Source organism: Aristolochia californica, unplaced genomic scaffold (assembly GCF_029961685.1).
Source record: "Aristolochia californica isolate CCGP_79_NKW_82.1479 unplaced genomic scaffold, dmAriCali1.0.hap1 SCAF_1, whole genome shotgun sequence".
Lineage (NCBI taxonomy): Eukaryota > Viridiplantae > Streptophyta > Magnoliopsida > Piperales > Aristolochiaceae > Aristolochia > Aristolochia californica.
The window spans coordinates 56,473,772-56,499,779 of NW_027181770.1; the positions used below are offsets into that span (position 1 = coordinate 56,473,772).

The window sequence follows — 26,008 nt, forward strand, 5'->3', positions numbered from 1 at the left end:
ATCATGAGACCAACTCCAAATCCCAAGTTAGCAAAACTAGCCAATTTTTGACTGATTAAGCCAACAAAAGTACTCCTGTAAGCACCCTACATATGAGTGTCGATGGACAAAAATTTGAAAAGCAACCTTTTGATCTTTGATTCGATTTCATTAGGCCACCGATTATGTAAGTGACCTACCATTGTTACCAATAGCTAAAAAAAAAAATTTGAAACATTTTCTCATACTTATTTAAAAAAAAAATTCATTAGGTTTTTTAAAGGATAAAAGATATTTCATGCCTAAACAACTAGTTTTTAGAATGTCAGAATCCCCTATTTAAACAATCTTTTGTCCAATTGAGCCACCAATAAATCCTACAACAATCTATCATCACTCCCAAACTCTTTTTAATTTTCAAATAATTAGGGAAGATCAATTTTGTGATTTAAAGACTCATATTTTAGCTTTTCTAAAAGCTAAGTACATGCGATCCATTTCTTTGAAATCTTATTATTATACTTGGTGATTTGCAGGTGAAACTTGTACTCATTTAGTTTTAAATCAATTGTGTGGGTTCAACCATAAATTTGGTACTCATATTTAAATTTTTTTCTTTCTTCAGGTATTTTATAAAGGCTATATTTTTAACTCATATTTGAGATTTTTCCAAAGACCTTTAGACTTTTAAATCATCACATTAGGGACTCAATTTGAGCTGCTATAACATGGTAAGACATATTTAGGCTAACACATTTGTAGTGGGACAAGCCTTGTGTATACAAGTCCATAACTATGACATATTTAGGTAGACACATTTATAAATGGATAAGTCTTGCGTAGACAAGTCCACCTCCCTACATTACTTGGATAACCTTTGTGATAGTGATTGTGTTGTAGGAGGTTCAATAAGTTTTATACTCTCTTAGAGAAAGGTATTTGTTGCCCTTGAGCTATAATTTGGCTTTTGTGGTCTTTGTTGTATTTGTTTTTCACATTGTGAAGTAAACTCCAAAATGTGGAAACACTTGGGGAGTGGATTAGCAACCTAAGTTTGGGTTTCACTTATGGTTGAGTAAATTTGTAAAGTTTCCAAATTCATTTTTTCACATTGCACATTGTAAAGATTAAATTGTGTTTTGTGAAAAATAATTTGAAAAGTGCCATTAGTGCCTATCTATTCACCCCTCTTCTACTCTGAGTTTATACCTTGTTAGGACTTAACACCCTCTAGATTTATGCTTTAGGGGCTCAATAATTGGTATCAGAGCAAGTGGTACCTTATTTGGTAGTTTTTCCCTCAATGATGTTGTGGTGGAGGGGATGAGAAAATGTTAGAAGGAATTTTGAGTTTTATACTTGGGTTAAAGGAGAATGGCAAGGTTGGGACTTTGATCTTGTTCAATATCAATGAAAAATACGTCAATGACATGCATGGGACGGGATGGAGGGTCAAATGGGGGTACACAAATTCTTGTTGTTGTTTCTTGTCTCCTTTCGTTAAAGGCCATATGCAAAACAACACAAGAAGCTAACATGAATAACAAGCAAGGGATGAGATCACATGTAAAATGAGGGGAAAAAAAGCAATAACTTTGGCTGAAGCTTGCTAAGTGGACACCCTTTATCGAATATCCCACGGAGGCCTACTGAAATTGACAATACTTTGGATGAACACAAATTCACCCTACCAGCACTTGCCCCAATTCCCTAATAATTGATCAATAGTTGAACCGAGGCCAACTCATTTTTCTACAAGAATTAAGGGAGGACGATAAAGTGATTTACGAAGGTCATAATGAATTAGTATAGAGATTGGAGGTTGAGATCAAAACATATTATTTGACTAAGACTCCACGCTTTGACCGAGTAAGCAAGCACACACACCCCTTACAGAAATAAGTGCTTCAAGCATTAATATTATAATTAAAAGTAAATGAATGTATAATGTAAGGTGTAAAATATTCTACTAGCTATTAACTTAACATTACATAGTGTAATATTGAATTATGAAACTATTAAAATTCCCGTTTGGATGCCCCGCCGTTGAGCATAATATTCTTATCATGTGGTATCGTACCAACAGAAGCGATACAGCAAAAGACGGAGTCGAGATTCCGTTTAGTCTATCTTCTCCCTCCGGACGAAAATGTTGTGGCCTTTGAATCTGTGTTGCCTTCAATTCCTTCTCCTACAGTTCCCGACACTGACGTCTTTTTTTGTCTTTGTTTTTCCAGGTTCTCCCTTACCTTAAATGGCGTATCGAGCTTACTACCTCCCAGGTTTGTTGTGGTTCCATTGATTTCGTCTTTTACGTTTCCTTTTCCATTTTGCCTCTGTTTTATTTAATTTTTTAAATTCTGACTTCTCTTGATAGACCGAGTTCTTCTCTATTTGTTTTCGGAAAGATTTCTAGACTGAAGTTGTATATGTGGAACTTCTTTAACCAGACTTATGTCTGGCTTTTTCTTAAATTGTTTTTATAATTCTTACCTTTAGGATGTTTCAGTGATACTCTTAATCCAAGTCATTATTTCAAGACAATGTCGCATTATTTGATTAGTTAGCCTGTCATTGATGTGCCTCAGGGCAACTTTTATTCTTGACATAAATTCGTCATCATTTGCTCAGAAAATAGACTGCATGCTGTGGAAGGTACCAAAGGAATCTTTACATGAAATATTTTTCTGTAGCAATGCAACTTTTTCAAAAGTAGTTCAGTAGAAGCACATGAACAGTGTTCATATATTTATTCGAGGCTTATCGAAATTTTCAGAAAGCATGTTTTTTCCTCTGTACTTTTTGTAAGAACAGATTCTTCTATTTCAGAGCCTGCAATATCTTCAAGAAAAAGACAGAACCTGTAAATCGATGTGTTTCTAGATCCATCTCTCAGCAAAAAATCAAAGAGCAGCAAGAGGGAAAGACAATTACGTCGGGCGACAAAGACACCAAAGATCCTGGTTATTTTTTTTCCTCTTGTTGGCCACCTATTCAAAGTCAACCTGTTCCTTTAGTTACTGCCCTTAAAGCGTCTGCTGAAAAGACTTGTGCTGGTTTTCATTTCCCTGGACACAATAGAGGCCAAGCAGCTCCACAATCTTTAATAGAACTGTTTGGCTTAGGACCTTTTATTCATGACCTACCTGAGTTGCCAGAACTTGATGATTTGTTTTCCCCGAAGGGAGTCATATTTGAGGCCCAAAATCTAGCTGCTGAGTTGTTTGGAGCATCTCAAACATGGTTTCTTGTTGGTGGGACAACCTGTGGAGTCCAAGCAGCTATAATGGCAACTTGTTCACCGGGAGATTCCCTAATTCTTTCGCGGAACTCCCATATCTCCGCAATGTCAGGCATGGTGTTATCTGGTGCAATACCAGACTATATAATCCCAGAGTATAATTCACAATGGGATGTTTTTGGTGGAATCACATCTTCACAGGTAGAGAAAGCAATAAAAAAACTGAAGCTGGAGGGAAGAAGAATAGGTGCTGTGTTGGTTACATCACCAACATACCATGGTATATGTAGTGACATAATGTCTATTTCAGAGCTTTGTCACACCCATGGTATTCCAGTTGTAGTTGATGAAGCACATGGTGGCCACTTCAAGTTTCACCATCTGATGCCTAGTTCTTGCCTTGAGCAAGGTGCTGACCTTGCAGTTCAGTCCACACATAAGGTGCTTTCCTCTCTTACACAATCCTCTATGTTGCATGTGTCAGGAGATATTGTTGACAGAGAAAAAATAAGCAGATGCCTTCAAACTCTTCAAAGTACGAGTCCAAGTTATCTCCTCTTAGCTTCATTAGATGCTGCAAGAGCTCAATTAAGTGAGCTTCCATGTTCAATTTTTGAACGGGCCATGGATTTAGCTTCAGAAGCTAGGCATCTGATAAAGAAAAACTCAGATTTCTCACTGATGGAGCCCCTTAGCTTCTCTAACTGCCCTCTTGTTGATCCATTACGTATTACTATTAGTCCATGGGACCTTGGGATCTCTGGATACCAAGCAGATAAGATGTTATATGAGGAACATAATGTGATAGCTGAGGTAGCTGGGACACGAAGTCTGACATTTGCTATCAATTTAGGGACCAACAGAGAACATATTCAGATGCTTGTGTCTGGTTTAGAAAAAATATCTGAGAAAAGCAGAGTAAATAACTGGAAGAAAGAAGTGAAGGATAGTGTTTATGCACCCTGTGCAGTTATTAGCACGACTTTGAGCCCTAGAGATGCTTTCTTTGCTGGTAAAAGAAAGGTAAGTATAGAAGAAAGCATTGGCGAGGTATGTGGAGAACTTATATCATCATACCCACCCGGAATTCCTGTACTAGTCCCTGGTGAAAATATCACAGAGGGGGCTTTAGATTATCTATTGGATGTTAGGAATAAGGGTGCTGAGATCAGTGGGGCAGCGGATCCCCATCTTGTCTCTATTGTTGTTTGTACATGAGGGATTACTTACCAAATTTAGTTCAATGGTTGCTAGTGGTTGGAAGCATTGCACTGTTTCAGATAGCACTGGTCGTATAGTTAAAAGAAGCTTTACTTTTCTTTCATGGTCTTGAAAATCCTATGGCATTCTGTTGATAAGAACTTTATTAAGTTGGGCTCTGAAATTTACTGAAGTAATATGATCGAATCCAACAAATGGAGACAAGGGGATGACGCAATGAAGGGTTCCCCAAGAAAACAAGAGGTCAGCATCCTTAAGAGGAGGATAAATCCTCCTGTTATACAGTAGATGCATGTAAAATGCGGGTATTTTGTTACGTTTTTTATTCTGACTAGAAAGTCTAATAAATAGTGAAGAATTTGGAAACAGTAAATTCTGAAACCTGGTCCGAACCTGAAGTGTGGAAGAGGGCAGACCAAGTTATACAGTTCGAGTCACCTAGCACTAAGAACATCTGAGGAGCCTGACTGTGGCCGACAGGTTTGACTGAGAACCAACGGACCTAACCCAATTGACCTGCTTCAGTTGGGGACCTTTTCTGCCTGGAACTTCTGAAAGTCTACTGATTGATTCCAGCAAATCGAGACATCAAGATGGAAGTACCCAGGACCATAACAGACACCATCGTTCAAGAGAACACTTCAACATGGAAATCTGTCGCCCATTACAGTATATGCGTGTATAATGTGTCTTTTGACTGCATTTTGTTTTACTGGCTACAATTTATAATACCATTACACAATTTAAAACGGTGTTCAGAAACCCGGTCTGACCCTGGAAGTGTGGAAGACCTGACTGAGTTGTACAGCTGGCTAAATCAGCGTTGAGAATATCTGAAGAACCCTGGAGTTGGAGGTTCAATTGATTCCCAACTGACCTGACCTAGCCGAGCTGCTTCAATTAGCTATCTTTTCTGGTTGAAGCTTCTGAAACTCTGTTGGTTGAATCCATCAAATGGGGACATGGGGATGTTTGTTGGGTTTTCTTTACTGCGTGTAGTGTACCTACGTTGTGCAAAGTTGAAAACGGTGTTCTGGCAACCGTTCTAACCCTGGGAATCTCAGCGTGGAAGACCACACGGAGCTACACAACTGGATTGCCTACAAGAACCGGGCCGACTGAGCAACTTCAAGTGGAAGGAGAGTTTGATATGTCAGATGGGGTGTACCCCAATAATGTCACTTATCAGGCATCACACCCCTCTATTTTAGCACAACGATGTTACGTGGTAATTAGGATGATTTGTTTTTAGGAGAGACCTGGGAAGACCCTGATTTTTCCTCTGTTCCCTCCCACACCTAATTCTACCACTTTTATGACCTATGTCTATAATACATGTTAATTAATACCTAATGTTTCTATCTTGGTAGTTAACAGTAATAATTAATAATTGATTAAAATTAAAAATTTAAATAAAATAATTAGATAATTTATTAATTAATGGTGTGCAAGTACAAGTAAAATTATCTTAGACACATAAGTTCTTGGCTTGATTCCTATTCACCTGTTTAAAATGGTGTGCACCCCCTTGACGTGAATGACAAGGAGAATCTTCTAACCAGTGAAGCGGGTCTGCTAGATGGTGACCCTCCAACCCCTCGTTTGTACTGTTCCTGATCCATATAATGTTGAAGGCGAAGGAAGCTTCCGCATATCGCATAAAAACCTCAGCAAGGAGCCACTATTAATAATCCCTTGATTGGAAATAAGCTCTTGGCTTGATTCCTACTCACCTGTTTAAAATTCTAACGATCCGCTGTCATTTCTTACTTATTTCAAGTCCAGATGCAGAGTCACCATGAAGTCCACCCTCGGGCTGATGAAAGCCAAATCCTGATTTGGGTTTCAGTGGTTTCCTCGATCTGACCCAGTTAGTTATTAGTCTTAATAAAGCTCAATTATCCATTTTGGAAAGACAAAGATCGAAAAGGAAAAAAATGTTAACATGACTTAACAAACATCGTGTGTATGAATGGTTAACATTGGTTAATGTGTTCTTCTTCTATGACATAGTTGTTGGAGCTTCGGAACGAAGCCAAAGAAGCTTACAAATGGAGCAAACACCAGAAATAAAAAAGATTGATATGTGAACTATACAAGTCTTGGATACAGCCATCATCACATCATCATACTGCAACTGCTTCTCATCTTCAACATCAAAATGTTTAAGCAAGGCTACTAACAGCAGAGGAAGCAGGAAGAGGCGCATCAGCTTGGGCAGACATGGCCAGCTCAAACTGCTTGAGGGATATGGGAGGTAGTGACAGCAGCTCTGGGGTCTTAAAATCTCCCCAGTCCTTGAAGGTGGTGGTGGTGGCGGTGGTTGTGGATCGATCCCATCCTATGTGGGTCACATGCTTCACATCTGTGGGGAACCCAATCTCCATCTGCATCTCTCCAATCTCTTCTTCCTTATACACTGCAATTCATGTAAAGTGAAAAAAATTGGAAATTTTCATCGTTTGATTTCAACAGAATAAGTGAAACTACAAGATCAACTGAAATTTAACATACCAAACAACTGAGAAAAACTCTTTATGCCCTTGATCAGTCTGTGGAAGCCAGTCGAGATGTTTTGTTTTGGAAAAAGAAGGAAGCCAAAGGAGCTCCTGTTTTTCACCCCAGATACATTCTCTCCATCTTGATCTTCTCCTCCTGCGTCATATTTCAAGTTTCAACACCCCAGAAAGACGCAAACGAACCTTATCAACCAAAAGAAAGAAAGCAAAACGAAGAGAGACTTAAATTACCAGCAGAAGTGGAAACTTCCTTTATTTTCTTCGGCTGGGTCTCTGCAACAGCAACACTAGACTGAGAGACGCAGCCGATGGAGAAGGGAAGAACCACAAGCCGCTCCATCCGGTCTTTCATCTCTTCATCAAACTTGAGCAGAAACGATAACAGAAAGGCAGAAGAAGAAGAGGTGGTTGTGGTCATGAAACCATGCTAAGTGTAGCAGTTTGTTATATTGGGTGCCGTTGGCTTAGATAGCAAGTGAGAATGATTTTACGTATGGAAAGATGAGGGCCTCCCACGTTTGGTGAAAGAAAGAGAGAGATGTAGACGAGGATGAGAGGCCCAAGGGTTATTATGGAGTGAGTCGTAAAGGTTTTGTTGGTTACCAGCATTGAAATCCAACCTATTATCTGCTGATTCGCGTCCAGTTTATTCGCCACTGATGAGCCCACAATCTGCTTTTCTTCTGCATAATTTCCCTTCCTGGCTTCTTCACCTTGTTAGCCTCCCGTGCATACCAAGACAACGTTTTCTATCCACTTCTCTCTTTCCTTCTTCTAACTTGTTATGGACTCCTTCCATACCGTGATTTCACATTTGAGTGAAACAGAAGGAATTTAGAAGATTTTAACTCCCAGAATGCCCATTTCCCTATCTTTTTGTTTCTGTACTCGTTACTGATTATTCTTTGATAACTCTCTTTTTGCTTGTGTTATTGTGGAATTATATACGCGATGAGTACTGTCTTGTTCTTGAAGTGGGTGTTTGTTAAAGGCCATGTATTAAAGAACTTGTAAATATTTGGAAGTTCATTATTGTAAACTTCCTGTTGGATTTGAATCGTTCACGCCAAATAGTATTAAAGAACTATCCTCTTCACCGTGGTCCCTCCACTTTCGTACTTGACATTAAAACTGAAGTCTTGTGGGGTTTAATTCTGGTTTAGAGTTCCACAAAAATCACAACGCTTGTGCCTCAGTCTGGCCACACTGTTGTTGCGGTTTCTTTATCTTTCAGGTGGGTTAGGTGAGTTTCTTCAAGGCGTAGGAATAGTGCAAACAAAGACTCCTTGAATGGAGTCAGTACTGGGTCACCACTTGAGCCCGAGTTTCCGTTTAGAAATTGAACTCAGGACCCCTAGCTTTATATGTTTTGTTGTTTTCTGGGTAATTTTCATATTTGCAATTTCATAAGATGCATACGAGCGGGCCTGGTATAAAGATTGGTAACTGATCATTCATTATCTAACTAAGGATATGATTGTATGCTCTATAGAGAATAGGTTAAGGATATTACAACTACAAACTTTAAAAAGGGAAAGAATATTTTTTATTCAAATTAAAAGTATACAACCTTTCCCAATAGTGTTGGGCATTGATTTTGAGTTTTATAATAAACTATCCTAAATATGATACAACACATCATTTGTCAAATTGTACATTTTTTTGATACTCGCACCTATAATTCTAACATGTACCATTTGATGTGACAAGGGTTGATAGATATGAGCACTCTTGTTTTTCCCATTGTTTCAATAATTAACTAATCCACCTAATAGTCAGAGTTGATTGATTGAATGAAACATAACACAAAAATAGCATGTAATATTGTCTAAGTAATAAATTCAAATTTTTATGAATAAATACAAACTTTTAGTACAAAAAAGGGCAGATACTTAGCTTAATGTAGAAATTCTTCCTATACTTGAAGTCAGGTCCCTCTTACTGGGAGGATGTTGGTCTCAAGATCCTCTTTGCACCAAGTTTTTATGGTGATAAACATTTGGTACTTACCATGTATTTTTAAGTAATGTTTTAACAAAATTTGAAACGAAGTTATGCCCCCAAAGCCTAGAAAAAAATAAATGATCAAACAAACTATTTGAACAAATTTTGATAGGAGAAAAACCTTGTAGAGCAAAATGTTCGAAAAAAAACCTCCCGCAAAAATATAATTACGCAAATTGTCACTGTCTAGTAGTGCTACCACCTCGTTCCTTTTTATAGTGCATTTCAACTCCATTATCCGGGGATTAAATTTGCCTGTCATAACATGAATAGAAACTGTGCAAGAGGGCTCTTGTAACTTTGCTTATACTTCAAGATCATCTTCACTAACCACTTCATCTAGTTCTTCATAAATGAGTACTAAAAAATGTTTGCATCTATGTTTTGGAGAAAATTTCTTCTTGCAATAGAATAGAATCCACTCAACTGGGTTGTAATGTATCTCTAAACTGTTCCTAAGGTTCAAAAGTATGTTAAATTTCTCTTCCTATACATTTGCCATATAAGTAGCCTCAACCATAGTCTTGGGATTGAAAGTCTTGTAATGTCTTTTCCTTAACCCATTAATGAAACAACCTACTTTGGCTTCCTACTGATCCACCAAAACTTCACTAAAGTGTCTTGCAAAGTTTCATACTCAGGTCAAAACATGCACAAAAAAGGTCCTTTCAAATTCTACCTAGTTCAACTCCCCATTATCCTCTGGTTATAGTTATGGTTATAGTACCATTATAATGGTTCTCCCTCCTAGTAAAAATTGGCCAAACTCATTTTCTAATCTTCCATCACGTTATACTAATAAAAAATTAGCTCCACCTTCTTCACCCAAGGCATTGGGTCACCATAATTGACATACTTGAGGTGGTCCAACCTCATGACTCTGGCACGAAATCTTGTGTCGTGCTACAGTTTCGAGTGCTCAATGGACAAAAATGTTTAAGGTTTCTTTTTTTGCCTTGACTCAATGTCCTTGAAATAATATATTTGTGACTTTTGCTTTGAGTGATCGTCTCAAATTCTCAAAATTTTAGTGTAAAAAATAAAGTCCCCATTCCAACTAGTTATATTAACTGTTTACCACGTGCATGCAAGCTTGTCTAGTGACAACCATATCTACTCCTAACAACTTTTTTTTTTTTTTCTTGAAAATATAGTCTAGAATTTTGTTGACCTAGTTGGACAACCCTAATGTTTGATCCTTGTGCTACTTGCCAACAAGAAAATATAGATGTTGATGTCCGAGGAGGAATTGCTCACACTATCCCCTTTAATTTTTTTTTTTTTTTTACAAAATATAGTTAGAGACCCTTTGCCTAACACCAATTGACTCAATACTTTAACTATAGAAAGTCATGGCTCTGATACCAAATAATACAACTCTTCTAAAGTGCAACAAAATATAAAAGACAAAAAGAGAGAGCAAGAGAGAAATAGAGTGATTTATAGAGGTTATGTGATAATTTGGTGCCATTTTGATAAGGTCGGTCTCTAAAGTCTGAAAATAGAATAAAAAATTAAGAATTCATCTTCCAAGTAGTAGTTTGACCTCTATTTTTATTGATGTCTCTAATGTTGAAGAAAAAGGCATAACTGCCATTATTCGTCTTCCCTTACATGATATAACTAAATGGTTGAAAAAAAAAAGGTAAAATAAATAAATGCTTCAATAAAAGTTGATAAATTTCCCATATAAGAGAGAATAGATTCACTTTTCAAAGTACTTTAACAAGTCTTCTTCTTGACTTGAAAATTTTGATTCTCAAAATACTCTGTACAACTTCTACAAGGTCTTTTATACACAGTTGTCCCATATTTCTTTTGTTGTTTCCAAGCACAAAATTGATGAATAAATATGGTTTTGAATAAATACAATGTTCCATATTAACTATTCAATGAATAATTTTCACATCATCCCTAACCCCCAGATGAAGCTTTTGATGTTCACTTGTAAGATGATTAGATAAACCTCTTATCATAATAAATCTCTTTAAAAATATTGGCTAATGGAAATAAATTTGACTCTCACTCAGATTAATGGTGGTGATTTTATGATTTCCAAGTTTAAAATCAAAAGAACCATTGTGACTTTGGATTGAGGATGTTTGAGTAACTTCATATATGATTAATCAATACTAGATCTGTGTATATTGGAATTAAAAAACAAAAGAAACTGGGTAAAACAATTCTAGTTTTCAAAAAGAATCAGTAAACTAGTCTAGGACTCTTTGGGACTAGTAGAAATTTATTGAGAAACCTTAAAAACAAATGAAAGGGATTAGCTAGAGACTAAACAAATATGATATTTTCTACAGAATTAGTGATTTACTGATAATTCAACAGATTTATGAGCCTCTACCTCAATAAATTCTTAAAAGTTACATATAAAAAGCACAAGAGATAAGGGGGAGGAGCTAGAAAAAAAAAATTACACTAAAGACAGCAGTAGAGAAAAGGGAGAAAACAACTAGAAATTTAAATTATGTGAAATATAAATTTATAGGTTAAAAATAATTTGGTTAATCTGGAATCAGATAAGCAAACCAAAGAAGCACAGAGTAATGGGAGACTCCTCACTATGAACTGGTTAAGGGAATAAAGAAGAAGAAAAAATGATAGGTTAAATTAAACTATTTAGTTGACATAAAAAAGGGAATAAATGGTGCATAATATGTAATTTCAACTTATTGAATTAAAATTACATTAAATTTTCTTGAGAGGAGATTCTAAATCGGGCTCATAATACTGTGAAATATTACTTAGATTAGATTAATTTTTTGAGAAAGGCCATAGATTTGAGTAGATTAAGGTTTCCAATCTAATAAAGAATTTTTGAAATATCGAGCTTCTTCTTTCTGCACCATGAGATTTTTTATTAACACAAAAACATATTTACATTTTCTAAGACAAGTTTACCATATTCTATATAAAATATTACAAACAAACTATATAATCTTATAATTACAATTAGGTCCCTAAATTGAACTATAATTACGTAATAATCACTATATAAAAATGTTTATAAAAAAAAAAAAAAACTTAATCTTTAACAGATATATCCATAGAATTGTTTGCTCAAGTTAAATGCTCAAATGAAGGGTGAACCAGGTTAAATGTCATTCCTGTACTAGGTGCAAAAATAGCTAGCTAAGTTTTAGAAAATGAAGCAGTGTTCATGGCAGCTGGAGTTCTTCAATAAGGTTACTGATTCATATGCAATCATGGAAAGTGATGGCTCACATTAGGGACCCATAGATTGGATATGAAAGGCACAACTTGGTATCCAGTGGAATGGCAGAAGGTTAAGCCCTTTAAAAAGGTTTGTCAAGGGGCATTGATTGCAAAGTAAAGTTCAACTTTAAACTTACCAAAACTCTGAACATGAACACTTACCCTCCTTAAAATGATGAAATCTGTGTGCATCTCGAAGAATGATCTCTCGCCCAGTAATCAGAGACATATACTTGATGGCACTGTGGCAATCAGCACATACACGTAGATTTTTCATAACTCGAATGGATGAGCCAGAAGGTGTGCTCATAATCCCATAAGCTATTGCAAGCTTCTCACTATGATAACTGAGAAAAGATTCTCTTTGCTCCTCTTCAACGTCCTGCAAAACTGAGTTAACCTCTGTCGAGTAGCCTATTTCCTTTATTCTACCTATAAGCATTTCCAAGTAAGTGTATATCTGATTAGTCTGTGGATGGGATTGATCGCCAACCACGAATGTGTGAACTTTACTTTTCAGCTGGATCCAAGATTGACCCGGATCCTTTTTAATCCCTCTATCCCTCATCAACTTCCTCATTTTGGCTGCCTCTTCCCACCTTAGTGTTGTAGCACACATATTTGATAGCAATATGTATGATCCAGCATCAGATGGTTCGAGTTGAACTAATCTCTCAGATGCCCACCTACCCATATCAATTTTTTTGTGAATTCTGCAAGCAGATAACAATGCCCTCCAAGCAACACTGCTATGAGAGATACCATAATACATAATAAAGTCTTTTGCTTCTTGAAGCTGACCTGCCCGACCAAAAAGATCCACCATACAAGTCAAATGCTCAACCCCAGGAATAATCCCATAATTTTCTTGCATTGATTTGAAGTATTTCTGGCCTTCTTCAACCAAACCAGAATGGGCACAAGCAGACAAGACACCTACAAAACTTACTTCATTTGGCATAATACTTTCTTTTAACATTAGCTCAAAAAGCCTTATTGCATCACTGACTTGGCCATGTAAAGCACAACCATTAATAATTGATGTCCATAATACAATATTTCGATCAGCAGTTCTATCAAAAATTGCTTGAGCGTCCTGAATGCTTCCACATTTAGAGTACATGTCAATGATGGCAGAGGTCAAAACAACATCGGACTTGGGCCCACATTTTTCGATAGTGGCATGAATCTGCCTTCCCTGTTCTAATGTGCCAGCATCTGCACAGGCGGAAGCAATGCTAGTCAGGGTGAATGGACTCATTTTTATCCCTTTCTGGAGCATTATACAACATAACTTGAGAGCATCTTCACTTCTACCATTTTGTACATATCCGGAGATCATTGAACTCCACAAAATGGAGCTTCCATTATTATGCACTTTAGAAATTTCCAAGGTCATTGAACACAGACATGTGTTATTGAAAACGGTAGCAGCAGTTTCCACCTTCATGCATTTGCAGTACATATCAATAAGTGAAACTCTTATAAATGAATCAGATCCAAAACCAGTTCTTAATAATTGGGCATGAACTTGTCTTCCTAACTCCAACAAAGCAAGTGCAGCTGCCAAACCCAGTGCAACTGAAAAGGTAAATTTATTAAATCTTGGACCTGCTTTTCCCATCTCATAGAGAAGCTCCAATGCTCTTCTGTCGAATCCATTTTGCATTTGACCTGATATGATTGTATTCCAACTGGCAACATCCGGATAAGGCAGATTCCTAAACAAGTCCATCGACTTGTCTATGTTACCTATCTGTAAGAAAGCGCTTATCATAATGTTCCATGAGACGGTGTCCTTTTCATTCATCAATTCAAAAACTCTTTCTGCATAAGCAAAGACCCCACATTTTACATAGAGATCGACAATAGAGTTTGCCAAAACAACATCAAATTCAATTCCACGTCGCAGAACCCATCCATGAATTTTCTTCCCCATACCAAGATTCCCGTCACCTGCATAACACTTGAAGACACTAGCCAAAGTGAAACAATTTGGCTGAATACCTTCAGCTAACATTTGACAGAATAAATTTGATCCCGCTTCAAAGAGACCCATGATAGCACAGGTTGAGATGAGAACAGTCCATGTAAAGACATCTCCTACGGACATTTCCTCAAACAGTTGACTTGCACGACCTATTTGTCTACATTTGCAATACAGATTCAGAAGACCCTTAACCACTTCTTGGATCTGTGACAGACCCCTTTTAATTACTTGTGAATGAAAAATCTCCACGTCAGAAAGACGAACAGTTTTGAAATTTTTGGCATTCCTAATGGAATATATAAGGGAATTTTCTGGAAATTCATGCAGCAAGGAAAAGAAACGGGATGGATGATAAGAGAGAGAGTCATTTTGGATGAGAGAGTGTGGGGTTTTCGAAGAGGACGAAATAATTGCGAAGTGGACAAAGGGCGGGAGTTTCCGAAGGACGTTAGCAGTAACATCCTTTCTAAGCAATCGCATGCGTCGTGCACCGGAGACTTCCAGCCCGAGGAAAGCTCCACAGCAACTGCCTCTAGAACAACTTAGAATCGATCACTTCCCTTTAAGGGTGGGCAGCAGGTTTGGCGGGAACTCGACCCGACCTGAAAAAACAAGCGAGGACAAGGTTATTCTTCCAAGTTCCACCCACGATGTGGAGACGGGGATGGAAAAGAAACCCCGTCGGTCCCGAACCCAATTTGCAGGGATTTATACTTGTAATGCGCGCCTTGTATTTTAAAATAATATTAGATTTAATAAACAAAAGGAGGTAATTTCTTAACTTTAATTGGGTTATTTAAGGAACACAAAATTTATATGAAAACACTTTTTACATGGATATTTATATATTTATATCTTAAAGACTAAATGTTTTGCTGGCAAATAATTTAAAGGGTGCTCTCTGTCAATGAATTTTCAAATTTGATGGCATAGAATTTAAAAATTCATTGGAAAAAGGGTATTTTTTAATTTTAATATTATTTACAACTAGTCTTAGCAAAATTTTGATTTGTTTTAAGAAAGCATAAAAATTGTAATTAAATTTTTTTTTTCAAAATTATATTTTCCTATATAATATACATATAATAAAAATATAAAAATTAATCAATTAAGTTATAAAATCAAATGTATATAAAAAGAAAAATATATTAAAAAAATCCATTTTTTTTACAAATTGTAAAAAAAATGTTAAAAGTTATTCAAGAACTTAACAAATTATATTAAAAATTTGCAAACAATACAAAACCAATAAAGAACCAATGCATCGTATCCACGATGACCTTCATCTTATTTTCATTGTTAATAGGTTATTTAGCTACTCTTCAACATGATGCTCAAACTCCGAAGTTTGGGTCAACGCCTCTTTAGTCTGCCGCAACTCCTCCTCCTCCATTTGTAGTCGATTAAGCCAAAGATGATGAAGCCATCTTGAGTATAGTAGATCGAGCTAAATCAAACTCCTTAACATACCTAGACCTAGCTCCATGAGCATTACGCACAATGGCACATTCAACAACTTGCTCACCGGCCTCCTGTGCTTCTCGTACCAACCGTTGCATCTCCTCATGTGAAAAATAATATAAGAAAGTTATAATTATTTTTTACTTAAAATAAAATGTATTATTTCTAAGAAATTTAAAACAAAATTATACTTACATATTGTTCTTCAGATCCCTCAAGCCATCCATACTTGGACGGATGAGTAATCTAAAATTGCTCAATATTAGAGCAATTTGTACCTTATACATTTAAAAGGCGACATGTTTGTAAATATATTACATTAATAATACAATTGAAAGAAAATGTACTCCAAATTAAATAAATACAATCTTCTATTTGATATGCATAAAGGGCTTCGATCCCATTTGTTTGTTAATGTTTTTGACATTTACATCAGCTAAATCAACTTGGTTCCAGATCATGCCTTTTTGAGCACTAAATCAACTTGGTTCCAGCTCTTGCCTTTCTTCCAGGAAAGATATATATAAAGACAAGTATATGTTGAATTTCTGAAGAAATAAAGTAGTGCCACTGCACCAAACCAAGCAATATCTTGTCAGTTGAACAATTGTTAGCATGCTTCTGAGATAATGAAGATTGTAAGAAGCAAAGATCAGGAAGAGAGCTCATTAGGTTTGAACTTTGGAAGAGATTTAAGCCAGGAAAGATCAGGCCATTTAGCATTTTTTAAGTTTGAAAGGATATCAAAACTAATGAGAGATCTTTTCACCACTCAAGTATACTGTAACTAATGGAAGTCGACTCTGAGGTTATCTTTGACATTAAGATAAGCAATAATTAACATTTACAGCGATGTCAGATATGAGCTCATTAGGCTTACAGTGATTTAGTAATTGCAACTAGAATTCTTCCTATTTGATGATCCTGCGGCTGCTCCCCATTATTGTGTACTTAGTGGCTTGGCTAAATCATGAATATTCGCGTACAAATAACAGTAACAAACACTTAATCACAAGTCGAGGTAGCTCTCCTCAGAGAAACAGGTACTTGTTCTGTCAGTCTCCCTTTCAGGAAAACTTTCTTTCGTTTGTTTTTCCTTCATTTTGATAACTAGCTTTGTGCAATTGTAGTGCAAGAAAAGAATGAAGATCTCCTTACCATTTGTAGTCCTCACAGTCACTGCCTTAGCTTCAGCCTCGTTAATTTCCGAAACCCATGCATATGGAGGATCTGCAGGCGATGGGAAGCAGACTCTACGAGGGATAGCTAAGCTGAAGCGTTTTACCAAGACGGAGATCGGAGTCAGAAGCCATGCAGTTGCTGGAAAACCTGATCCAGTTGTGGTGTTAGATGACATCTCAGGCCAATCACCTGACTCTCACCCTGATACCCATCGTACTAAAACCTTTGAAGCTTATTGTCAAGCTGTAGGGGCCTGTCCTAATCCACCCAGGTAATTTGTGATTTTAACCAGTGTCTGTTCTGTTCTTGGAATAAAAATGGAACCACATCCACGGTTGTTCGCTGTACTTGCTAGGCAAATCAGAAATCATAAGAAGGGGCAGATTTCATTCCGTCTATGAGTCCAGAAATCTAGAGTAAAGTGAGCGCATAAAAGGATCAAGCGAGAGATCGTTCGTTGTTAAGGAAGCGGAAATCATAATGTCTCGTTGGAAAGGGCGTTCAGTATGTAGAAGAAGAGGAAGAGGGAAGTAATTGCTATATTTTCATTTATGAAAAATAAGGTATTTATAGAGATTTACAGAGACCCATTAACGATTATAAAGATTAACTCTTCAGCTAGTAGCCGGATACAGTATTTACAGTTTGAGTTATGTCAAACTCATCAACTCTCATCTTTAACTCTTATCTTTATCTCTGTCACAATATCCTGTTCATGTCATTCTCAGTGCCAGTCTGCCGCGTTTTTAAGTATTGTTCCAGCTGCAACAGCACTAATAGGAAAGAAGAAGATCATGCTGGAAATGGTCATTTGCCTTGGCTTGAACCCAAAGTTATTAAACACTGACATAATGGAGGTCAGGAATAGTTGTAACTAGTTGACCCACAACAACTCAGTTACTCTGAACTAGGTTGAATCACTCCGAGTGTAACTGGCTTTGTTACCATGTTAAACAGAAGTCATTTTCCTAGAATACAACTTAATTCCAATCTTGTTCATGAAACACTCTAAATATAAAATAGGTGCTTGGATAGAATTGAGTGCAGTAAATGTAAAGCCAGCGCCCCTATATACGAATGCAAGGCCTCTAAATATAAATCCAGTTCTGCTACATATGAATTTAATACTGCTTGATAAAGCATATACCAATCAAAAGAGATATATTTACCCCCAATTGAGTTTGCAAAAAAAAAAAAAAAAAAAGTATTTGAATTTAAAAGTGAGTGTTTATTCTCAAAACCAAAGTATATATTTGTTAGGAATCAGACGCCCAAATTCCAAACTAATAAAAGGAATATTTATAATCACAGAAAAAGAAAAAATAAGCACAGAAACAAACAATAAAATTTATATAAGTTCGCCTTAAGGTGAGACTACGTCCTATCTTCCGCCACTATAGTAATCCACTAAGAAGATAAAATAGTTTATAAAAAAAATAGTACACACTTACAAGTGGTTTTTTCTCAGCGTACGACATTGATTAAGCTCGACAACTTAACAATATTGAGTCTTAGAGTAGCAGGTCTAACTATGCCAAGTCATTTGACAACTTACATCACTCGCTATCACATTATTTATTATATAACGATCACTAATGGTTGATTTAAGGTTGTAAACTAATCCTGGTTTTAGAATTAAAAATATAATATGTCATAACTTCTTAATAAACCCCAAGGTTCCAATTATGTCATCTAGCCAAGACCTAGGACTTACGGTTAGTAACCACTAGGTACAAGCACCTCGACTCACAAAGGGATTTTCAAAAACTATCAATTAGCTTATTGAATTCTTCATTAGTTTACAATTGTAATAACTACTTGCTTTTAAAATGTAGTTCAATAATGTCCCTTAATAGGGACGTAGTAGAATAAATCAAACATAAACGATTACATTCAATCTTATGGTGAATCTACCTGTATAGTTAGCAACACAATTATTTAATGTTTGAAAATAAAATGATCAAACAAAGGCTACAAAAGTAGTTTTGTATGGAAGTCTATCAAATTAGTAGGTTTAGAGGTAAAATAAAAAAATAATTTTAAAATCATTTGGCACATATTCAATATTCTAAGATCTAATGATAGATTGCTTATGTGGCTGGAGAGATTCTGAATCCCATTGAATCATGGTTATCTTAAAAACCCAACTCATTCCAGATCTTAATTAATTTGGTTTATTTTTCTTTGATTTGTCTTCATGATGAATCAAATGGGCAAGCCAGTTTCGACCAACTATTGGTTGAACCCACACATTGAGCTAGTTTTTTTCTCACATGAGAAGTTAGAGTCATGTGATCTAATCTTAGTTCAAGCCAGTCCACTAGTTGATAGGTCCAATTTTATTCTAAAATCAATCTAACTATATTTATCTATTTCTTTTATATATAAGTTCACTTCTAATTAATTTGTATTTTGTATAGTTTTGAATAATTATATCACTTTAACTATTTCTATAGAAAGACAGAAACATTTTGATGAAGTTTTAGAAGAAGATTTTGTGTGTGATAAACACCTTCATATCCTATATTACTTGTTAAAACGTTTCTCTTTATGTTTTCATAGTTTTGTGTCCGTTTTTGAATTTTTTATATATATAATATTTTATCAGGAGTATAAAGAATGAGTTGATACAGTTAATGTCACGAGTACAAGTTACCCAATAAAAATTAGTCCAAAGATTAACCACTCACATTTTTATTCCTGCACCAACAAATAACTTTTCACCCGCCATTAGAAAACAAGGATGAAAACTTGGTCTCAATTTTAAAAAAAATGAAGGTTTAGATATTTAAAACACAAATTAACTTCTTAGTCTTGATAAGCGAGGACGTTTATTGGTGAGAGTCCAGGTTGGTGAAAATTTTATCATGTGTTCAATGAGGTAGAAGGTTCATAGAGGCTACAAATACATTGCTGAATTGTTGTAGGACAATGCTAATACTAGGAGAGGGGTGAGCCTAGATGCTTTCAATATGCTGACCATTAGTAGAAAAAGAACCGCACCGTCAATGGTATAAGGCCATATGTCCATGGGTTTGAGTTTCAAGGATCGTAACTCTTCTCTATGTCTTGCTTCCCCCATAGATAAGCAACAAATAGAAGTCAACCGATGTCCTTGCATCCTTGCAGCAATAGCTCCACATCCCCACTCTTCACATTGTTGGAGAAGAAGAGTCTTTTTCCATAGTGTACCATAACCATAAACTTGTAAAATCCTTCATCGTAGGTTTTGTCACCTACCTCATCCTTCATATGTCTCCTTCTATTCTCCCCCTCAAGTTGGGAGGTAACAACAATGATCCCAGTTTGAACATAAAAATAGCTATAGCAACCATTTCCTCCATCATCTTAAGGTGTTCCAAGAATAAATAATAAAGTAAACACAAACTTGTTAGACCAATGGTGAAATCATGTTGATCTCCATCATTTTGATGATAACAAAATGAGTAACTTGAAGTGTGTTACTATTGGTGTTATCAGTGTATTATAGATACAAGAATTTCAACACAAATATTATGAGGTCTACAGCAAAAGATCAAGACAAAAGGACGATCAACCAAGTTGCCAAGTCAAGACTTGAAGCAAAACTCATTGAAGATTATTGCTAAGAAAAAGAACTTACAAAAAGAAGAAGACTGAAGACTTGAAGCAAAACTCATTAAAGATTGTTGCTAAGAAAAAGAACTTACAAAAAGAAGAAGACTGAAGACTTGAAGACTAGAGTCAAAAGTTAAATAGAAAATCTCAAGAACTCTAACTATGTAAGTTGATAAACAACCAAACTTTGTTTTTTAAACACATCTATGTTATGGAGCTTTAGGATGTGAAATATTTCAAAACCATATTTTAATTGAATATATATAAATGATTACAATTGGTAAAACGCTTAGTATAGCCTAATCGTGCTTAGATGTCAAAATAGTACACTGACTTATGCCATGATCGATTAGACATGTGGTTTGATCGATCATCTAGAATGTAGTCTGACAGAACATATAAAGCATGATCGATCATCTTTTGTTTCATGATCGATCATACAAATTTCTACATAGCCAATTTTATAAAGCATGATCGATCAATCGAATTGGATTTATCGATCAATGAATTTTCTAAAAGGTTGAAACCTCAATGATTGATGCCTTGATCGATCAATAGGCTTAGGGAACCTAAAAAATATAGCCGTCATACATGGTTGATCAATCACAATTTTTCAGTGATTGATCAACACTTTTTGTACTCATTTGGTAACGGATAAAAAATGGCTAGTTTGGCTAGAAAACTTATAAATAGGCCCCATACTCATAGAAGATCAAAACTTGAGCTTATATTGGCATACCTAACCTCTGAAAGATTGTTTTTTAGCTTTAAATTCTTATTTTATCCGTTAAAAGAGAAAAACCTCAACATGCCCAAATCATTTTCTCTTCACTCTCTTTGCATTCAATAGTTCCATCAAGCTCCTATACATCTCATATCTCATGCTTAATATTTTAGAGGTTTGGATCTCACTTAGAGAAGGGCTATCTCTCGCTAAGAAAGATTGTAAGTTTGATTTTCTTTTGTATTTTACACTTTATTTTGTAGAGATTCTTTAATACCTTAAAACTCGAGTCAATTGGCATTCTAGAGCTTGAAATCTAGACACGGAGTTCCCGCTAGAGCCGAAATCTAGTTGTATTGAATATCTTAGGGAAAGTTCAATTTTTTTTATTGGGGATTACACGTGGCTTAAAGATAGCCTTGGATCTCTTTGTATATTTAGCTTATAGAGCATATTAGTGAATTTTTTCCGGGTAAGGGTTCTTGGGCAGTGACTATCTATAGGAGAACATCGAGAACAAAAACTCATTGTCTCATATTGTTGTGTGCATGTGCTTTATTTTTTTTTATTTATATTGATTGCACCTTGTATGAACGTTAGAGTTTAATTTTAAATCTCCTCTTGAGAAGCCACCTAGACCATCAAAACTCTTGATAAATAGTAGAAAATATGTGTGGTAAAAAAATGAAAGGAGTCAAAACCAACACAATGGATTTTGAACATAAATAATATTAATGATAACCACTAAGAAGTGCGATGCCTATCACTCAAAGAAAGGCGATTGTAGTAGAAATCCACTTAAGGGCAAAATAAAGAAAGCCATCATGGACTAAAAATCATCCATATATACTATAAAAGAATAGGGACCAACCCAAGAAACTCAACAAGGGATTGGTTTGAAGAGGTAAGAGAAAGAGTCCAAAGTAAAAAAGAGATGGTAGGAGAAAGGTAGATAAAATAAAAAAATTATGAGGGGATAAAAGGTAGATAAAATAAACAACAAAGTGGCAAAATTAGAAGGAGAAGATCAATAGCAGAAAAAAGTTATAAAGGATGATCGATCACTACCCTTATGAAGGATGTCTAATCAAATAGGGTAGAAGAAACAATTTATAACGAATGATCGATCAGTAGAATCCCAACTGATAGAGCGGACAAAGAGTAAAAGAGACAATCTACAACGTATGATCAATCAATAGAACCTTGATTGATCAATCATACATAGTTGTGATAAAAAAAAGTTTTGATTTTCATCTCCAGGGACAAAGATGAATAAGATTAGACTAGAGGGGGCTCCAAAATTCATGAGTAGTAGGAAAAGACCTGAATAAATAGCACCAACAAAAAAAACGGTGGAGCATGGAATTTTAAGCAAAAAACTCATAGTGACAAAGCAATAACTAATAACCAACGACAACCCTTTAAAAAACTTAAGGAAACATCAATGTAAGGAACTTTAAGGTATAATAAAGCAATAGAAACAACAGGGGGAGAATGAAAAAATTGACTTAAATTCATATTTCAGAATGGAAGAGGATGCATGACTTTTGGTTCTTTTGATGTTGATATATCTCTGGAAATATTGGATTAAGAAACATTTTATTAGGTAAGAAAATAGACTCACATATATTTCGTCTGAGATATAATTATCCATATAAACTCTTGTTCTTGATTAAATAAAATATCTTGAAATTTTTTTTTCTGCTATCACTCGAATCTTTCCTGCTACATGACTTTTTTTGTTGTAGATCGATTGCTCTTTGTGAAAAATCTGATTTCTAAAAATTATTTTGTGTTGGAAAGTAAACTGAAAGACCTTTTTTTGTCAAAATATAATTTTTAATATGGAAACTATTGTATGAAGATGTAAAGTCCAAAAAAAAAAAATGGTTATAAGGATAGGAAAACATAAATGAGGAATAAAAGGTAAAATACAAACCTAAACTAATAGAGATGACAGATAAGAAAAAGATCACATTATCTATGTGGGTTGACTGAGTTAACATGAGAACTTGCTTTGTACCGTGTTGAATTTATGGATAAGAAAATAATTCATTGATTGTTGTGTGGTTGTAAAAACTAACTACATTATGCCTTTATTTATAATAGAGAAAATACATAGAGTTATCAAGAAATTAGAGTAGCCAAGTCACAGTTACACCTATAATAGAATTTTTAATCATAATGAAAGAAAATAATGACTTAAAGATAAAACCTAGAATAATTAAACAACTCTTAACAAAATAAAAATCTAAAAATGCTCAACTTTCTCCTTGGCTACAACTTCTTCTCATGAGACTCCTTTCCATGAGAGTCATATAAGACTCTTTCATATTTATTCATCAACATTTAGGGTTATCCCTATCTTTTCTCATAGTGAAGGACTCAAAGTCAAAGTGATGGGAGAAAAAGAGGGATTGGTATATAAAAATAAAAAGAAGACCAATAATGACTACTTAGAGGTCTTGTTCTATTGATTATTTCATGGTGAAGGACTCAAAGTTAAAGTGATGGGAAAAAGGAGGGAAAAAAAAAAAAAAAAACAAGACCAGTCTTGACTACTTAGAAGTCTACAGCTCTCAGGATAGAACTATAAATTATGAATTTGGAGGCTGGTCACATGCCTAATCTTGAAAATTAAGAACCTGCAGGAGCAAGAAGCCAAGGCCTTGCTGGGAGACATCTAAAACTAGATACTGAAAACGATTAGAACTGAGACATCTAACATTGTTTCTGCTTCTTAACAAAGAAGGGCCTCTCACTTTCAATCTTTCTATAAAAACTATGAACGAAGAGGATGATTTTTTAAGTTACGTTTCACCAGAAGATTGAATACTGAGAAGTCGCTCAATCTGTCTTGTTATCACAAAGTGATGCAAGCTTATATATCAGGAAATAGATTAGGATTACACTTCATAGATGCAGAACTAGCTCAGTGTGATTGACTAGCTATCACATGCTTCCACTTTATTTCAAGCTCCTAAACAGTCTTACACATTGCAAATTATTTGTGCGGTTTAGGAATACATGCCTTTACATTTTGACAATAAGTTTCAAAGCTTGTAGAACCATGGTTATCGAGTGACCTGTCTCGGGTGCCATCTAACATCACATTTAGATCATATTTTCCAGCAACGGCATGACGGACGCCGATCTCCCTCTTGGTATTGTCATGGATGCTGTTCAGCTCATGAGCTGTCCCTGGTAGAGTCTGCTCCGCTCCGGCTGCAACTTTTCTTCCATATGCATGAGTTTTGGGAGGCGAAAAAGGCTGAAACTAAGGCAATGAGGGCTAGTAATGGTAAAGTGATCTTCATTCTCCTCCTGCACTGCAATTGCTCAAAGCTAGTTGTCTAATGAAGGTGAACACAGGAAAGAAGTTGATCAAGGAGAGTAATAGAACAAGTACTACCAGTGTCTCTGAGGAAAGTTGGTGCTGCTCCCTGGGCATGTCATTAAGTGTGCATGACTACTATTTATAATATTTTTTTTATAATCTAGCCTACTTAGTCGGATATAAATCCTAGTGTTTGCCACTAAGTACATAGTGGTGAATAGCCACTGAGTACATAAGAGTTGGTGCAGATGGATCGTCATATGGGGTGAATTTTAGAGGCAAATACTAAATCATTGTAATTTTAATAAGTTCATATGTGATGTTACAGTTTATATTAATTATTTCCCACTTCTTGGCGTCAACTTACTGTAAAAATTTAACCAGTTGATGAATAAGAGTGTATCTCCTCTTTCACATGTGGATGTAGGCCATATTGTGGGGTTTTTTTGCTATGAAACGTATAGAGAATGAGTCAAAGCAACATATAGTCAATGCAAGATACAATGAAACCCACATTTGCTTGTAAATTTAAACCGAATAAGAAGTCATCCAAGCAAAATTAGTTTAAAGCATCACCTCCTACATCATTAATATTCCTCACCAGCACACCACTTCTTGTCCACCATCAGTGATATCGAGGATGCCAAGTTGGATCACTTTTTCAACAAAAAAAAAGAAAAAAAAAGGAAAGGTTACCACTTAAACGACAAGTTAAATTTATTCTCTCCTTAGATTCAACTTGAGGTTAGATACGTTTTCATGAGTCTTTTGATTTCTAATTCATGAATTCTAGGAGACTAGGTGAGGGGTGGATCTTGATGTTTTTGGCTTTGTTACCCATGAGTTGGAAAAGAACTACACCTTAGTGGCAAAAGACCATGTGTTCATGGGTTTAAGTGTCAAAGGTTGTATTTATCCCTTATAACATATGAGTAACCTATATAAGTGAAGCACTACATCGACACCCTAGATGGACAACAAATTAAAGTTGTTGGTGACATTGCATACTTTTACCATCAGTTCTACATCACTAATCTTTTGCAAGATGATCATTGAAGTTGTGAATGCTTCCATTATCTACCAAAACCCTCAGTCATTGATTTTTAATTAATCCAATCCAAGTCAATGGGTAGGATTAAGAGATTCCAGAGAGAGATTTAATAGTTCTTCCCCTCAAAGTCTTCTTATTTTTGGATAATGTCACCATGATGACATAGGCATAGTTGGAATTTTTTTGCATATAAATCCCAACAAAAATTTCTAATTTCACTTAAATCATCGGCATTGAGAGTAACAACTCTCTATCTCTTCAAGTTTAAACTACTTAAAAGGTCTCTAACTTTGGCTATTTGTGGTTGTCCTGGTTGGTCTGGTTGCCCGACTAGGGTTCATTTTTTTGAAGTTGAGAAACCAATTGGCATCCCTTAGCCACAAATATCAATAGTTTGTTGTTGTATTTCATGCATCTTGTCATGCTACTAGATTTAGCAAGAAATCATTCCTAGTCCCTTAGCATGTGGCCTAC

General features: G+C 35.6%; 3 protein-coding genes across 3 annotated transcripts; 1 reads left to right on the forward strand and 2 right to left on the reverse strand.

Moving 5' to 3' along the window:
- Window positions 1-1,353: 1,353 nt before the first annotated feature.
- Window positions 1,354-4,555, forward strand: LOC137949082 (uncharacterized). Its single transcript, XM_068795360.1, has 3 exons — window positions 1,354-1,361; window positions 2,217-2,261; window positions 2,809-4,555. The coding sequence occupies exons 1-3, from the start codon at window positions 1,354-1,356 to the stop codon at window positions 4,436-4,438; spliced, it is 1,683 nt and encodes a 560-aa protein (XP_068651461.1). The 3' UTR covers window positions 4,439-4,555.
- A 1,952-nt stretch (window positions 4,556-6,507) lies between these two features.
- Window positions 6,508-7,361, reverse strand: LOC137962400 (CRIB domain-containing protein RIC4-like). Its single transcript, XM_068809245.1, has 3 exons — window positions 7,192-7,361; window positions 6,956-7,096; window positions 6,508-6,860 (listed from the first exon to the last, which is right to left on the reverse strand). Exons 1-3 carry the CDS (start codon window positions 7,310-7,312, stop codon window positions 6,607-6,609), a joined length of 516 nt encoding a protein of 171 aa, XP_068665346.1. The 5' UTR covers window positions 7,313-7,361; the 3' UTR covers window positions 6,508-6,606.
- Window positions 7,362-12,028: 4,667 nt separating this feature from the next.
- On the reverse strand, window positions 12,029-14,763 carry LOC137952040 (pentatricopeptide repeat-containing protein At5g04780, mitochondrial-like). Its single transcript, XM_068799108.1, has one exon. It carries the CDS (start codon window positions 14,660-14,662, stop codon window positions 12,326-12,328), a length of 2,337 nt encoding a protein of 778 aa, XP_068655209.1. The 5' UTR covers window positions 14,663-14,763; the 3' UTR covers window positions 12,029-12,325.
- Window positions 14,764-26,008: the final 11,245 nt, after the last annotated feature.

Coding starts and splice junctions, on each gene's coding strand:
- LOC137949082 (XM_068795360.1), top strand. Junction 2,262..2,808: donor TCGAGCTTACTACCTCCCAG/GTTTGTTGTGGT, acceptor CTTCTATTTCAG/AGCCTGCAATATCTTCAAGA.
- LOC137952040 (XM_068799108.1), bottom strand. CDS start 14,662: ATGCGATTGCTTAGAAAGGATGTTACTGCTAACGTCCTTCGGAAACTC.
- LOC137962400 (XM_068809245.1), bottom strand. CDS start 7,312: ATGAAAGACCGGATGGAGCGGCTTGTGGTTCTTCCCTTCTCCATCGGC. Junction 7,097..7,191: donor GGAAGTTTCCACTTCTGCTG/GTAATTTAAGTC, acceptor AATATGACGCAG/GAGGAGAAGATCAAGATGGA. Junction 6,861..6,955: donor GAGTTTTTCTCAGTTGTTTG/GTATGTTAAATT, acceptor CATGAATTGCAG/TGTATAAGGAAGAAGAGATT.